This window comes from Anomalospiza imberbis, chromosome 7, assembly GCF_031753505.1.
Source record: "Anomalospiza imberbis isolate Cuckoo-Finch-1a 21T00152 chromosome 7, ASM3175350v1, whole genome shotgun sequence".
Taxonomy (NCBI): Eukaryota; Metazoa; Chordata; class Aves; order Passeriformes; family Viduidae; genus Anomalospiza; species Anomalospiza imberbis.
Window position 1 is genome coordinate 25,032,975 of NC_089687.1, and position 16,660 is coordinate 25,049,634.

The 16,660-nt window shown below is 40.8% G+C and overlaps 1 protein-coding gene across 2 annotated transcripts; it reads left to right on the top strand.

Annotated features, from left to right (window-relative positions):
- The first annotated feature begins 3,563 nt into the window (after nucleotides 1-3,563).
- On the top strand, nucleotides 3,564-14,498 carry CD28 (CD28 molecule). Of its 2 annotated transcripts, none has more exons than XM_068196066.1 (4): nucleotides 3,564-3,747; nucleotides 9,876-10,229; nucleotides 10,483-10,601; nucleotides 13,334-14,498. In XM_068196066.1, the coding sequence occupies exons 1-4, from the start codon at nucleotides 3,693-3,695 to the stop codon at nucleotides 13,469-13,471; spliced, it is 666 nt and encodes a 221-aa protein (XP_068052167.1). In that variant the 5' UTR covers nucleotides 3,564-3,692; the 3' UTR covers nucleotides 13,472-14,498. The 2 variants fall into 2 exon arrangements, with proteins under 2 accessions (XP_068052167.1, XP_068052166.1); XM_068196065.1 differs by having other exon boundaries at nucleotides 3,568-3,747; nucleotides 13,331-14,497.
- Nucleotides 14,499-16,660: the final 2,162 nt, after the last annotated feature.

The following is a 16,660-nucleotide window of genomic DNA, read 5'->3' on the forward strand; positions in this document are numbered from 1 at the left end:
TGTTGGTACCAAGGGTGCATAGCACTGTTCAAATCAAATCATTACTTGGAGCAGCAATGGAAGAATCAAGACGCTTTAAGAATTGCAGTTGTAAGAAAGAAAGCATTTACTTTAGAAGCTAACAGCATATAAGCATGCAGAACAAGCAAAAGAACACCTACCCAGACTACTCACTCAAGGTGTCTGTCATGACTCCTTATGGTAGGGAAGCAAGAGGAAGATTGGTTCAGACAACTGTTAAATTTAATCTTGCTATGTAGTTGCGGGACAGAATAGGAATATAAAAGTTAATTGTCTGTAGTAGTTAAAATGGAATTTTAGAGACCTACTGTCTCCCATCAGACTGGACTCCTCAGAAATAAGTGAATGATAGCATATTGCTGCAATCATTCTTCTAGTGTGCATATACATTTTTATTTGCTTGAGAACAAGAGTATGTGCTGGGAACAATTATGGCACTATGCAACTTCCAGTGACTGAAGGAAGGCTTCATTTATTTTAAAATTACCTTCTAAACTATCCACTTGTTTAATCATAACAGATCTGGAATGTCTTTCTTTAACAGCTGAACTCTTGGCTGAGGATATGTGGGTCATTACCTCCTCATTCTTTAATGTAAAGGCAAACTGGCAGCCTGTTTGGGATTTCTTGGTACTCTTAAAGATATCCAGAAATATCCTTCAGAAACCTATTAGAAGGATATTTTCATTCAGAAATCATACTGGGTCCTGTTAGATTTCTCTGAAACTCAGGTCATAGCTCATGTCAGTGCCTGGTTTTTTAAGAGTAGGCATGAAAAGCTATGCTCAAATACCTAGACTGTTGTTTTATTTACATACAGTGATGAGTAAAAAGCCCAAACCCATACTCTAAATTTTTGTGTAGCCTGGAAAACTATTTACAAACCTTTAATTTATTTCTCTTGGACTGCAATTTCAGCCATTTTGTGATGAGATGGAAGCATTTTTCCCCCAAACATGGCCAAATGGCATTTTTAGCTCTTTCAGTGCTCTCACAGCTCTAGTTCTACTGAAATTACAATGTTAGTCTGGATTTCCATTGCTGTGACAGCAAGCAGATCCTGTCTGCCAGTGTACAGACAGACCTAACAGACTGAAATATGAATGGAAAATGGGGTAAGAAGTCAATACTGCCTGAATTAATGTTACTGCAGAACACCCTTGGGTAATGCTCAGGATATAGAAGCAGAGATACTTTGAGAGGTGGGAGAATAATGAAAATTTAAAAGTGAGGGCATACCGACAGAGATTTTCGCACATTCTTTTTTCCTAGATAAACTTTTATGTGGTTTGTCCTAAGTACAAGATGGTTTGCTGAAAGCTAAAATATCTTCTTCCCCTGTCCTCAGGATAATTTTGGCAAAAGAAAAAGATCACACATGAAGTGGCAAAGCCAAGTATCTAAGTGATTGGAAACGAACTGTTTAAATTAGAGGAAAATATGCAATTTTGAGAAGGAAAGGAGCCATACCCTCGGCAACACAAGGCTTTTAAAATCCTAGAAAACCAAGAAGTGCAGATGAGCCAAAAGCTATTAGGGGGAAGAAAAGCACCCTTCCTTGCTCCAGAGATAAAATAAGAAATTATTAGGCAAAACTAAAATCACAACTAAATAGAAGAATCTCTGAAAAGGGCAATACTGGTACCCCTATTCATCAACACAGAGAAATGATCCATCACAGCTTGGTCTCTAGAGCCACAGTGGATAATTGCCCAGTGGCTCCCCTTTCCTCTCCTCCATTCCACCAGTCAGTCCCTGTTTGCAATCAGTGCCCTGGTCTGTCCTCACAATGGGACAGGCACATGAAGAGCAATAAGGGATGGAAGGGAATGAATGGGACCTCACCTAGAGAGCGCACACTGTTCCCTCAGGTTTTTGTTAATGGTGTTCTTAGAGCAGGATCTCTTCCTGCACAGCTGTTTCCATATTCTGGTTTCCACCTGAATGGTGCCCCTTTGCCAATGTATGCCAGGGAAATTAATGGCAGTATCTCTCTCTCTACAATATATTCTACTAATTCTGTGATGAGGGTAATATGCACTCCTTGTGCATTTCCAGTCCATATCCCAAATACAAAAAGGATCTGACAGCCAAGATGCAGACTGTGTAAGTTGAGTTACCAGAGCCAGAAGATGTTACCAGAGCCAACAGTGGGTTTTCATCTCTGTAACAGCAATTCAGCAAAAAGGTACTGAATTTTGTAACTTTTTTGAGGGATTATCACTACAAATTAAGATGAGACTATTGCATTGGTAACTGTAGGTACACTTATATGACTCAAAAAAATGTGTCAGGACATTTATCTAGATACCACAAAAGTGGGCTAAGAAAGAGAGAATCTTATCTTTTTTCTCTTTAGTGCTTTTCAGTTATTTTGAGGAAATTCCAAAACTTTGAGTATTGAAGGCAACTGACACTGATTATGAAACAAAAGAATATTGTTTAAATTTCTAGACTGCAGATAAATATACCAGCTAAAGCTGTTCATAAATTGCATTTGTAATTTCTGATAAAACACGGTCTAAAGGCAACAGATACTAAGGGATATGAAAAATAGTACATGGTCCTTCACCCCTTTCTATAACTGCCCAATTTTCTTGAAAGTCTTCCTGCTAAATGCTTTCTTTTTCTCTCAAATAAATCAAAGATAGGGACAGGCATTGATACAGTTAAATATTTCTACTTTGGTGGACCAAAATAAACAGTTAATAACCAGAGCTCCTCACAGTTATAAATGCCATCACCTGGCTATCACAACCTGCTCTTGCAAGGGAGGAGGTGACATTGAGCTTGCAAAGCAAAGGAAGAGAGACCATTTACCTGATGAGCTGAAGAAAAAACTTCACATAAGGTGGCCTCCATGAAAGCACTGACTAAGCAATGTGCTTGCTGCATGCTGCCTTTATTCTAGATGTTAATTGGATTACAGTTGCACTCATCATAAATTGGGATATTTTTCAAAATGTGAAGGTATTGCAAATCACTATTTCCTGCTCTATTGGCTCTGCATTCAAGGCAACAAGCAGATGCAGAGAAATGACTATGAACAAACAACTGCCCAAATATGCCAGTGTTCCCAGGGGCTGGGAAAACAGGCAGAAGCAACATGGCAGGCCAAGAGAGGAAGAGTTCTGCTCCTAGGAGTGAGGAAAGGTGAAGGTTCCTGAGCACACAACTTCCTGAGGGGACAGGTCTGGCCACCAGGAACTTAGAAACTGGTGTTTGCATCTCCCATCATGATGGAACCTGTATACATGTGTATGTACTCTTGGTAAAAAAAGAGCACTGCATCCCTGGGGAAGCCCATTCCTCCCTGACAGGAGCAGCCTTGCAGAGCCCCAAACATAACCACTCTTTGCAATACAGGGCTGACAGTCCCTATCTTGAAATGAAGGCTTCCAGCACCTTTCAAGCATTACTGAGCTTTGCAGAGGCAACTTCCTAAGACTAAAATCATCAAACAATTTAACTTCCTGTTCAAGCATTGCCGTTACAGTAGTTTTACTTGGCAGTGTATCACGTGCTGCAGAGGAAAGAGGAGAGAAATTGTGTAAGCACCAGAGGGTGCAGCCTGGCCACACAGGGAAGGAAGGCTGGTGCTGTGGGGCCCTTGGAGTCACAGCAGTACCTGCAGGGGGTGGAGACAAGGCAGTGGGCCCACCATTAACACCATGCTCCTGGGGATCCTCGTGGTGCTCTTCTTCATCCCCACTGCTGATGTAACAGGTAACAAAAACCCCCCACATTTCAATCCTTCCCCCCTATTTTTTAATCACTTTGAAGTTCTAGGAAAGGGGAGAGGCAGCATGCTGCAAATGGATCAACTTGATATAACCAAGTGGCCAATTTTTCTCCTGCCACAAGTATCCCTCCAAGATGAGACCCAACAGCTTTCTTTTAATTTGCCTTCTGTCTAGATCCATATGGAAATTGCATGCATAGATAGAGGGGTGCTTGTTTCACCTACCCCTGGGCTTTACAAGTTCTGCTCACAAGCTCCTTTTCTTGGGGGCAGCAGATCTGAGCAGACCTGGTGCCAGCACCTGTCTTGGGGCAACTGTCCACATCCCCACATCTACTTGGTAAAGCTTTAGGTTCCCCCATGGCCTGGCTTGGTGTCATGGGCTCCGGAGCTGAGTGCAACAACATCCTCACAGGATTAGCAAATAAATGCTCAAAAGCAGAGTTGCTTACTGAGCTCAAAGATTGAAGGATGGGACTTACCAAGTTTCTGATTTTTGCATTGTTTAGTGGTTTACTGATACTTACTAGACATCTGGTTTCTTTCTGAAGATCTTCAGGAAAAAAAATCTTTTTCTGATTTTGAAATCCTGAGTCTTAGTGAATCTTCCTGACTTCAGATGTTGTGGCTGAGGGTATTTATCTTGGTGTTGGCTTGCTGATGCAGTGTTCCTATCTTCAGACCTAACACATCTTTCCAATGGGTACATTAAAATGCAAAGCAAGTTGAGGGGTGCTGGCTTTTGCTAGGATAATCTTGGGACAGACAATTTTTCAGACTGCTGGCTGTGAACTGCTGTTATTGTGTCTTCTCCAAATATCAGCATTTTGTATTTTCCAGGGAAGTTACAGATAGGAATAAAAATCTGCTTTCCAGTACAAAGATGAGAGATGCGATTGAACCTATTTTTTTCTTATTTCTACATTATTTTTCTGTAGTTCTTTTCCTCAGTGAAGGAATTGTAGCTTGCATGACATCTTGATATACATTTTTTTAAGAAATCATAGGTTTTTTTCTTCTTTGTCCTTTCCCATGTTTATAATTATGTGTTTGCAATATCATAATTACTTCCACAGCAGGCCCCTGGATTGTCAAAGAAGACACTAATTCTAGGAGGGGATAAGTATCAGTAGTAGGTTAACAGTTCTGAACACATATCCATGAGGTGTGAACAGCTTTTAAGCAGTGCTTTTGAATTGCAACAAAATAAATTACAGTGTGTGGTTCTCAGACACAGGCGTTATGCCCTGGCTTTATAGACACATATACACCCACTTTGCATGAAGACCTTGTATTTCTCCAACAGACTCACCAAGATTGTTCAACTTCTTAAAGATAAGCACATGATGTCATTTGCTTCTCAGGGCTCTCATCCTTTCCCCATCTATTTTCTTCACTCTTCATTTTCAAGATGATTGCTCCTTAGTACATGGAAAACATTAAGGCAGGTCAAAACCCTGCAGGACTTCCTCAAGCCATGAAGTGCACTATAAGCCTCAGGAATTTTGGTTTAGGAAAATCCACAGAATTCATCCTGTTGTTAGACTATACCAGTGGCTGCTGCAGGTTGAGTTTAAATCACATAAAGGGACTTGAAGTACTAGTTCAGTAATTTCCCCTTTGCAGAAACACTAACGTTTACAAAGTTTCTCCTCCTCCCTTTTGTTGCCTAAATAATTACCTTGCTGTGGACTGTCAGAGAGGCAGCTAGATCAAGTGTCTGGTATTTTGTGAAATAAGTAATATAAGGAGGTTCCCACTCCAGTGTACAGCAACTGACCTCATCTTTTTTCTATCCACATAACCTTCTGGCTTATGGTCTCTGGGGGTTAAAATCAACATCTAACCTACCAAGATTACCAGAATGCAAAAGATGGATGAGGCAAGGTTAGCCAAGAGTAGGATGACATCAACTAATTCTTGTTTAAAAAAAAACAAATCACAAACTGCCAAGAAAAACCTCACATTGGGTTTGACTAAAGCAAGAGTGTCACCTGGGTTTTCTGGAGCACTCCTGCAGTACTCGCAGCAAAGCAGGAAAGTTGAGCAGAAAGCAGGTCTGTAAGAGCCAGAAGGAGAGGATCCCCCCAACTGCCCATCAGACACACAGCTGGCTGGCCTCAAACCAAACTAAAAGAGAAGGACCCTTGTACCTGGGAAAGAACAAGTAAACATAATTGAACAACAAACTAGCAGCAGCAAAAACAAAATAGCTTTGTTTATAACATACCTGTGTGCCTTTCTGCCTGTGGCTTAAAAAAAATTCCTTTCAGTTTTTTCAGTTAGGTTTTTCCCTATCCCCCCAGGAAGTTAGGTGGGCCATTTCTTTCCTGTGCTTACAGAAATGTCAACTTATTTTAGATACCTTGCTCTGGAAAATAGCTTCTTGAAGTCAGCTGGCATAAAAAAGGAAGAAGAGTACTAAATATTTTAGCAGAATATTTTTTTCCAATAGCTGATGATGATTCATGAAGAGTTCTGGTGAAAAAAAAAAAACAACACCTCAAAATAGTTATTTTCCATACTTTGTCAACTCTATTTCACTTTCTTGGCAAATAGAAAAAATAAAAACCTTCAATGAAGTTTTGCTTGCATTGGGTTCGATGATCAGAGAGTCAGTATTTTACAGATATTAATAGATGGATGGCATTTTGTTTCATGATCCAAAACCCCCTCATATGTATTTACAAGAAATGTCCAACACTAGAAATAATCCATAAAAAGCTTAACAAGTATTCAGAGATCTTACACACCATTGCATATAAATCCTAAGATCCTGAGAAGGCTTGCAGCCTGTGCACACTGAGTGAAATGATTTTACATTTTAAAAGTAACTGCTTTTTGAAACTGTAAACAATGATTTTTCATAACTGATATTTTCCTGGCTGGGTAAGGCCAAGATATAGAAATTTATTACTACACAGCATAACTGAACACAGCTCTGAAGTGGCAATCATAACCCTACTTAACGGAATGGAAACACCTACTAAATGTTTCAGAGTTTCACCATTTAACAAACCCAAAGTGACACTTATTGGGAAAAAACTGTCTCTGTGAAGGCAAAAGCAGCCTCAGCCCATGTTTGCTCAGAATGGGCTAGATCCTACTAAGAATGTACTCAAATCCTATTCAGATCACCTGGGAAGTGAGGGATGTTAGGCCTTACTCTGTCATCCCCATGAAACTAACACACATTTTAGTATGACTGACTTTCTTCAATTCAAAAAACCTCCAAGTCCAGAGGAAGAGGATGACAGCAGGGCTTGTCCAACATGCCAGTGGGGTAAGTTTGCCTTGCAGCCCAACCAATTCATGTGGTGCTAATGAGTTCTTCCTATAAATGAAAACAAAAATATCTCCTTTAATTTAGATTTGAACTAACAGAGCCACTTTGTGAAAGTGGATTTGGGTGCATAGCTTCAATTGTGTAGGAGCTGTCTTCATTTAATGACCCACAAATGAGCTTTTCCCATTGCTCAGCCATTCTCCATCCCAGCATCAGCAGCACAGAGCTGGGTTATCAAGCCTAGCCTACAAGACAAGGCAAACAGATTGGATTATAAATAGAAGAGGTGAAAATAAGTTGAAGTAACTTATCATTTTAGGTGGGTGTATCAAAAGAGACTGGTTGCCAATTAGCACTGTGTCATGGCAGGGACATAAATAGTCCAGAGCTGTAGTTAAACAGTGGAGTTCAAGGAATGAAGCACAGTTCTAAACAGCAGGAATACAGGTTAGCTGATGACAGCAAAAGAGACAGGGGTAAGTCATTGGGGTCTGCAAAAGAGTCTAAATAACATCTGAAGGCATGATGAGGGATGAGATTTTCAGTATTCTCTGACTTTCCTCTGGCTGCAGAGAAAATATGATCAGGCTGAGCAATAAATATCCATTAGTTTTCTGTAAGTACTTGCAATGAAAACACACAAGCACTTTTTGAGGTGTTATGCCTCTGTCTGTTCTGGGACCCTATTTTGGTTGTCAACTCTAAGACAGAAAAGGTCTCCCCTGAAGGTGTATTCAGTCCCTGTGACAATCAGGGTTGTAGTAGTGCACAAATACTGCAAAGCAGTAGAATAACTCTGTCTCAAGTGAGATACGCAGAATTCTGCTGTACTAGAGGTGGAAAAATTTTACTGCAGACTTGCAAATTGCCATGTAGGCCAAAGATCAGTTTTCTGGCCAACAAAATTATGATCAAATACCTTGTCTAAAGCAGTGGAATCCAAACCTCACCCCTTACTAGAATGCCTTATAAGCCTATGTGAGAGCTTTTGTTGGAAAATGCTGATTCAAGGAAACTGAATTGTTTTGCTGAAATGTCTTCATTTTGATGAAAAGTCACCACAGGCACCACCTTGAGTAAAGACTTGCCTTCTCTGTTCTTACTTAGCCACTCTGTCTTAGGATTCAAAGATCCTTTTCTGTTTCTGCTGGAAAGCCTGGAAATGTTATCCTTCATCCAAAGTTTTACAGTGTTTTTGTTGCCTGGAACATGGAATTTCAGAGCTGTTATGAGCTCTCCTCCACCCCCTCACTAACAATGTTGAGCAGAGGGACACAAGGGGGATAGGCTACAATCCTGCTTTGCTAAAGATAGGCAGTAGAGCATTCCCTGTCTCACATATCCTTGTCTCATTTGAAGCAAGGGCAGGTAAATGAGACTTTCAATGAGAGAATTAACAACTTCAGCAGTTTCACAAGTTCTGCTGGTAACTGGAGAACCTGCTAGCCAAAGGTTGTTTTTATTGCTCGCACCCTACCACTAGTCCTTGCCATCTCATGCATCCTTTGTGTTTACTTTATTCCTGAGACCACATTCATCCCAAAGGAGTATCCTGCTCAAGAGGCTGGGATACTTCATCTTTTTGTGCAGGCATGAATACAGTAAGCATAATTTAGTCCTAAATAATGTTAAAAACAGTTTTAAGCACTAATTTTTGTGGGCATTCTGGTTCTAGCCTCCTTCCGCTTCATTTCTCTTACTAGCCTTTTTGAAGTCTCGCTACACGGATTAAGTAGAAAGAATCTGTGTTTGCACCACATTTTGAGGACAAGAGGTACACTTGTCATTCTAACAGCCACAGTGATTCTCAGGGATCTGCAAAAAACTATTCAGACCTCAAATAAGCTGAGCTTACATACAGACTTAAGCAGTCATATAAAAGCTTTGGCAAGTCTCTAGCTTAAGAGCCACAACTCCCTTCCTCTTACTTAGGAGTCATCATTTGAAAAGAAGGGCCTCAGTTGTACAGGATGACTTTTCTTGAAAGAAGTTGTCTTTCTGCATACTCCTCGCTATGTTTCATTGTTTGGCAGATGATAGCACAGAGGTCTACTTGTCAGAAAACATTTCCTGTTTATGTATCGGTCAGGTCAATTAAAATTCAATTATACATTCATGTGACATGCTTTTTTCAGGCTCTTCAAGTGCTAAGTGCCAATGCAGTGTCAGATTAGTCAGCTCCTGAGTCCTTTGAGAGATTAAGAATCTACTACAGCTGCTGGCTAGAGAAATTACTTATTTTACATTAAGATGATAGCAGTTCATGCTTTTATTGTTCATTGCCCAAGGTCCAAACCCTTGAAATGGTTCAGCAAATCCACCTGCAAACTCCACACCTTCAGGAGTCCTTGAATTAAAAGAAAATATATAAATAATATTATCTTATCTGACTGCAGTGTCAATTCATAGTATTTTCACTCCATAATTTTCCCTGGGAAACTGCTGGCTAAATAAAGAATAGACTTAGATGGCCTTAGGCATACACACATGAACACAAACGCAGACCAGGCTTCTGAGCTCTGATGTTAAATCTTAATCATGGGCCACTGCCTCTGCTAGTGTTCTGACTCTGAAGAAAAACACTCTTGATCTCATTGTGTCCCTTAGAGACTGTGTAATTATTTTCATACAGGTGGATTGCTGCAACAATAGCTCCCGTGAGAAACTGCTTCTGCAGTTGGGTGGTTTTGTACTCCCTCGTAGGGAGTGTCCCTCATAGGGGAGAGGAGATATGGAGAAGAGTTGCATGGGAGGATGTGGGGTTCTGAAGTCTCATACTATATTTTATAAACAAGTGCTCTTCTCACTTTCTCCCCTCCCTTCCAGAAAACAAGATTTTAGTGGCTCAGCATCCTTTGCTCATTGTAGCTAACCAAACTGCAACTCTAGTTTGCAACTATACATACAATGGGACAGGGAAGGAATTTCGAGCTTCGCTACACAAAGGAACGGACAGTTCAGTTGAAGTTTGCTTCATTTCATGGAACACAACCAAAATTAGCAGCAATTCAAATAAAGGATTCAACTGCCAGGGGGATCATGATAAAGACAAAGTCATCTTCAATCTTTGGAACATGAATGCCAACCAAACTGACATCTACTTCTGCAAAATTGAGGTCATGTATCCACCCCCATACGTCTACAATGAGAAGAGCAACGGGACTGTCATTCATGTGAAAGGTAAGCTGAGAAACCTCTGTAGGCCAATATCCTCCCCATAAACACTCCCTACATAATGGCTGGAGGCAGTTTGTTTCCTTAAAAAGAAAAGTTCGATTGTCTGGTAAAACTACATTCTTGCCCTGGACTTCCTGAAGAAGAGATCTTAAAATGATGATTAATAAAAATGACACATTGGAACAAGGAATAAATAAGCAAAGATTGATGTTTTTAATTTCATTTACCTAAAGTTTTCTTTGCTCTTTCCTTAAAGAGACACTCACCCAAATACAAGAGCCTCAGTCTGCAATTCCTTTGTGGATTCTGGCAACAGTGACTGGAATTCTTGCACTCTACAGTATGCTAATAACTGCAGTTTTTATTAACTATTGGGTAAGAAACGTGTATTTTCCTTTGCTTTGTATGCTCTAGTAGTTCATTTCTCAGGCCTATACTTGCCATGTTTACCACTAACTCACTGATAGTCTGTACCCTTCAGTACAGGATGACAGTGTTTCTTCATCCCAGCTATGTATGCACACCCATGGTGTACCCCAAAAGAGCTGAATCACCAGATGCTCTCTAGGTGGGCAGCCAGGCCTCTGCAGTAGGGTCCTACAGCAGATAGCAATGCCACAGTGTTGGCAGTGCCCTGCACACCAGCAATAGTGGTACACTTCTGACAGCTGAACCTGTCACGGAAATCTAGAACAGCAAGCATTTCTGGCAAAAGCCTATGAGACTATACTGACAGGAGCTCACCTACAATAAAACAATCTATAGAGAGTCCTCAGCCCAGGACCATCTGCACTGGTGTCTTGTGCCTATCCAGCAATTCCCTTGAGCAACCACTATTTCTGGCAGCTTGACTACAAGGGAATAGGAGCACCTGGATCTCAGTAGTCCCTTGTCTGTACATCAACAGTAAGAAAGATGAGACAGCCTTATGGTTCATAATTTTTGCTTTCTAATCTCTCTGGAGAGTTGATTGGCCCAAGTCACATCCAATTCTCCTCCTGGCATGATACTGGGGCAGCGGAAGGATATTTTCCTTGACAAGTCTTAGGACTGTGATCTCCAGAGCCAATTTACACTACTTACTCCATGTGACTCCATTACTTCTGAACATAGGGAACTCAGTTCCTTGCACTCTGACTTTCCTATTTTTGTTGTTAAATAGCAATTTTTAACCCAACAGTTACGAGGTAGCCTATATAAAGGGTCCGGAGTCCCTTCCAGGTTAAATGTTGCATGTATACAGAAAGCCACTGTCACTGCTAGCTGAAGCTTAAGATCTGCTAAGTGTTTCACAAAAGGACACTCTCTCAATCTGTGGCTATTTCTAATGGAAAACAATCAAAGGGGGCACTGCCGCAGGAAAACGAAAAGGCCAGTTAAGTGGTTCTTCTTTGTGCCCTGTTGTAGAGGCTGACTGAGGAGAGTTGAGAGGATTACTCGAGCTCCTGCTGGTGTTACAGTGCTGCGCTGCTGTGGCTGTGCCGCAGATGAGATGCTATAGCTTCAAATCCATCATTTACAATCTGAACCATTTTCTCTGTGCTATATTCATTTGCTACCTAATGGCTTCACACTTTGCCACTAACATGTCTGCCCCCAGCAAGGGTGACAAGGCTGTGTTGCCATGTGTGCTGTTTGCTGCATCATTTTTTACCTGCTATTGTTACTCCTGGTAGTATTCTTCAGAAAATATGTATTCTAACTGTGTATATATTTAGAGTGTTGTTGACTGTAAATACAGCTGCCTAGAAGACATTGTGAATTGTAAAAAAAGGTCCTAATTGTGGTACTTGACAGACATGGCAAGCCTGATCAGTTCCTGTGAGCAGCTAAAGATTTGTCTATTTTCATACAGTTCTGCCTTCCCTGAAGGAAAACTGCTTTCCATTGCAAAAGTAGCAGTTTTTCATCCTGTAACAGCCCAACAATCACTCATGCTAGCAAAATGTCTTTCTCCCTTGCAAAACTACCTCCTAGGTGAATTAGAAATCCTGTATTATGGAGATGAACACAGAGATAAAGCTTTGTATCTAATGCTTTACATGCATTGACTGCATTACATGGCTTAAGCAGTATGTAACTTACATTCAACCCTTTGCATATATATAACATTAATATCAAAAAGCTTAAAATATTTCATAGTAACTGCCCCACTCTGCACATACAACATAATTCAGCCATCAGATTTTCTAATGCAAACCTCCTCCAATTCCACAGCATCATATGCATGTATACTGCAGCATATGCAACTATTTCTGTACATGCAAAGGAAATTTCAGTATAAAGGAGATTACATAAGAGGATATGATCAGTATTAAGAAAAAAGCATGGAAGCACTTTACTTACCCCTGATCAATAAAGCCTTAAGCTATGTAAAAAACACCAAACGTTTGCACAGCCTGCAGCAGTCAGAGGCTGAAATGCTGCTGTAGCCACATATTTCCTCTGTGATTTTAGGCAAATTATTTCACCTGTCTTCTGCTACTCTTATTTCTAAAAGAGACGATCCTTCACTTGTCTCACAGGGGCATTATAAGCAGGAATCCAACAGTGGAAATAAGATTTTTGAGGCCCAGATTAGGAGACATAAAAGATTAACATCAGCTCTGTTTCTTTAATTCCTTGAAGGAAGGTTCAGAACAACATATGCATTGTGTCTCACTGTTGTAAATAGTAGGAAAGCCATCGTCTGGGCTGATTTTTCATGCTCTTATTCTGAGTTAAGCTAATTTCTCTTTACCTCCTAATAAATGAGGATATCCTTCACAGCTCAGACTCTGTTGCTTCTGCTGAATCATTCCACAGATGAGAGAGTCAAGAGGATGGTGAGAGGCATCAGTTTGTATCTTTGGTGTGTAGCATTCCTTTACCTGAAGAACTAACACTGTTAATCTCTCACAAGATAAGTTGGAGACTTACTTTCAGGTTGGGCAAATTCCATAGATTATTTGATGAGAACATGTGTTCTAATTCTTTTGTCAATATATTTAAACCTGAAGCTGCCTTACAAATATGCCTGCTTCCCTGAACAGAGACCTATAGGGCCAAAACTGTCAGCAGTTAAAATGAGAGTTTTCACAGTTGTCTTCGTCCTTCTCCCACAGCAGAAATCCAGAAAGCATATGTACCATCAGAGTGACTACATGAACATGACTCCCCGGCACCCACCATACCAGAAGAACAAGGGTTACCCATCCTATGCACCAACACGAGACTACACCGCCTATCGGTCCTGGCAGCCCTGATCCCACCAGGAGCCTCGTGTGCTTCCAGGCAGACACTTGCTCGGGGGCATGGAAGGACATCCTCTCTTTTTCTCATCGTGTTTGTTGTCACTGATTACAGACACCTACACCATAGCAAGTATTAACTAAACTTTGATCTACTAAAAGAAAATCCAGACCAACAAACCAATATAAAAAGGGGGGGTGGAAGGGGGGAAGTAAAAAAAGAATTTTTCTCCATGATGGCTGAAAATGAGGCCCAGCTTGTGTTGAGGGTTGTCAGTGGATAAGACGGAAAGATGGCATCAGACCTCAGAGCTGGTTTCTTTCTAACACTTGTGGTTTTGCTCAGCTGCTGGAAGAAGCAGAACTTCTGATCTTTTCCAATAACTACTACCTTAGATTTAACCCTTAATTTTCTTCCCTGTACATGTAAGCCTCCAATTGTTGATGTTAAACCTGTCAAAGTGTAAAAAATAATCTTTTTTTCTCTGTAAGACACAGTTTGAAGTTCAAAACACATGCTTAAAAGAAAGAGGAAAAGGTCAGTTAGAAGGCATCCAAGCTATTACACTATGGAGCAAATGATCTGCCAGGACAAATCAAGCTAATAGAAAACTAGTAAACCTTCAACATGTAAGTCCTTAGGCTGGACACTTTGTAAATATTCATAAGGCCATCTGCAGTCATGACCCAGCAACTCCACAGACAGAAAAAGCAAACAACCTGAAGACAAAATCAAGACAAGTGGGAGAAGAAGAAAGATGTTTTCATCATGAACAGCCCCATTTCTTTTTTGTTTGCCTTCTGCATCAAGGGAATGCAAAGTCATATATGAAGCATTAGAAGCAGAGAGCTCAGATTTTGAGAAGATTTTTATTTTTGAATTTGAGAATTCAGAATGTATTCTCCTGAGTCCTCCTGAAAATTCATGCATGTCTTCTGGAACCTAGGTTGTATCAGAGCTCTTTCAAAAATCTGGGTCGACTTATGAGCAACTAAAGACCACTCAAATTTTTTTCCTGTAAGTGTCTGGTTTTTGGGGTGTGAGAGGATTCTTCATTCTCAGCATTGTAAATTGGATATGCAAGTTCTCAGGCATCTGCAGGATCTGTTTTGGACACTATGAGGAACTTTGTGTTATCTGGTATCAGAACCCAGGACATCCCTCTGGCTGCCCTGGCTGTCTCGAGACCCTGGCAGGGGGCTTGGAGACATTGGCATGAAGTCAAAAATACCTGTGGCTTCAATTTTAGCCTGTGGGAAAAACTGACAACTTTGTTTGAGGGTTTGAATAGTGTGGTAGTTAAATTAACACAGGGTGAAAAAGTAGAATTTTGGGGCTTTTTAGAATGGGGTTCAAGGGGACAAGATGGAGGGATTTGGGCATGTCTTGACCTTCTTCTCCTTCTTCTTGTCCTCCATGTCTTGCTGTGATGGTGACACTTTTCTATTGGTTTAAGGTAGAGACACGCTGTCTAACATAAATGATAGATATTGGCATGTTATTGTAAACATAGTACATGTAGTTTTTAGTATAAAATATAAACACCGCCCTGGAGGGCAGACAGAACACCATGGACGACTCGCTAGACAGAGCTCAGCAGGTCAGAGAAAGAATGTTATAGATAAGAGAAAATAAACAACCTTGAGAAGCCGACCCTACACATTCAGGCTTCTTCTTTGGATGCACAGGCTGGGAAACAAGGACTTTTACACTCTCGGGGTCACCTCGACACCCAGACCCCAAGAATCTGAAAGTTACTTTTCTCTCTAAAAATACTCTTCAGGGCTGTTCCATGCCAGAGTAGGACAAAGCCTTTAGCAAAACATGATCCATTCTTTCAATCTAGTATATTTACAATAACAGGACATCCTAAATTGTAAATGGGGTTGCCTTGGCATAAAATCCCTGTTCATACTGAGGAGACAATGTTTATTTTATAAAGACTACTGAATAAACAATTAAAAGAAAAAAAACCCAACATATTCCCACCTTGAAATAAAATTTGGATTGTACAACATTTAATTTCCTTCAAACTGGGATAAGAATATTCTTTCTCTCTTTGAGGAGGCAGGACAAAAATAAAGATGTGGAAGCATAACAACAATCTGCTTTGATGTCTTAAGCCAAGAAAACAACTTTGGCACTTCCAAATTGGAAGTTTCATTTGAGTTTGTTGACTGGGCCCCAAACCTTCAACTCTGAGTCTTTTATTACCATGAACCATGTTCCTGGAGGGTGCTGTGCCACCTCTGAGCAGCAGTGAGTTGCCCCCTGCCCCAGCCAGGGACAGCAGAGCCCTGATGGCAGTGGTAAACAAGGCTCAAGAGGCAGTGCTGGCCTTGAGCATGAGAATCCAGTCATGGACCCGACAGGTCCTGAGAGCCTTGGACTGCTTCAGTTCAGCAAACTCAAAAGCTTATAACTGAACTGAAGAACTTCAAAACAAAGCCGTACTTATTTCTTCTCCTTTCCCCTCACCACATGCACAAACACTCCAAGGCTAACATTTTTCCACATACAATTTTTACTCTCTTTTCCTGAAAAAGCCTTCACTGCATCTTTGTACTGCAGCTGAGGTAGCTCTGTGCACAGAGCAGAGGGGAGGGAGCCAGGCAGGACACATGGGCATTGTGGCATGGTCCCAGCATGGCCCTCCTTGCTGGCACTGACAGTGGGATGCTAATGCCTTGCCGCCTCCCTCCTTACTTGGAGGGGAGATATGAATGATCCTGCGCTGGGTCACCCAGCCACTCCCAGCAGAGAGCAGCAGGCTGAGCACAGCTCTCTGTCAGGGTATGGCACGGTCTCACCAATTTCCAGGCTGTCACTGTGTGTGACACAATGACATGTATGATCACATGTGCTGTGGAAAACCACAACTTATAGTGCAAGCATAAGGTGAGATGGCAAATGTGTATCAAACCCATGAAACAGAATAGATGTTCTCTGTGAAAACTGCATATATACATATTTAGGTATAGGTGCATCTATTTCATTGCATCTATATTCCCTAGAGTTTTATTATACTTTTTGCAATCTCTTTTTAAAATTATTAAATAGATACAGTAAATTAAATCTTGAATGAATGTTTTAGGCCTGAGGCTAGTCAGAGGAAAGTATTGCTTTCTAAAGCAAATATTGGTATAATTTGCTTTCCTTCCCCTAGCACTTTTGTACTTTCCATATTTAAAACATACTGGTAG

Bases quoted from the DNA above. Each gene is read 5' to 3' on its own strand.
- CD28 (XM_068196065.1), top strand. From the start codon at position 3,693: ATGCTCCTGGGGATCCTCGTGGTGCTCTTCTTCATCCCCACTGCTGAT. The intron at 3,748-9,875 runs GTAACAAAAACC...CCTCCCTTCCAG, and splicing joins CCCCACTGCTGATGTAACAG to AAAACAAGATTTTAGTGGCT. The intron at 10,602-13,330 runs GTAAGAAACGTG...CTTCTCCCACAG, and splicing joins CAGTTTTTATTAACTATTGG to CAGAAATCCAGAAAGCATAT.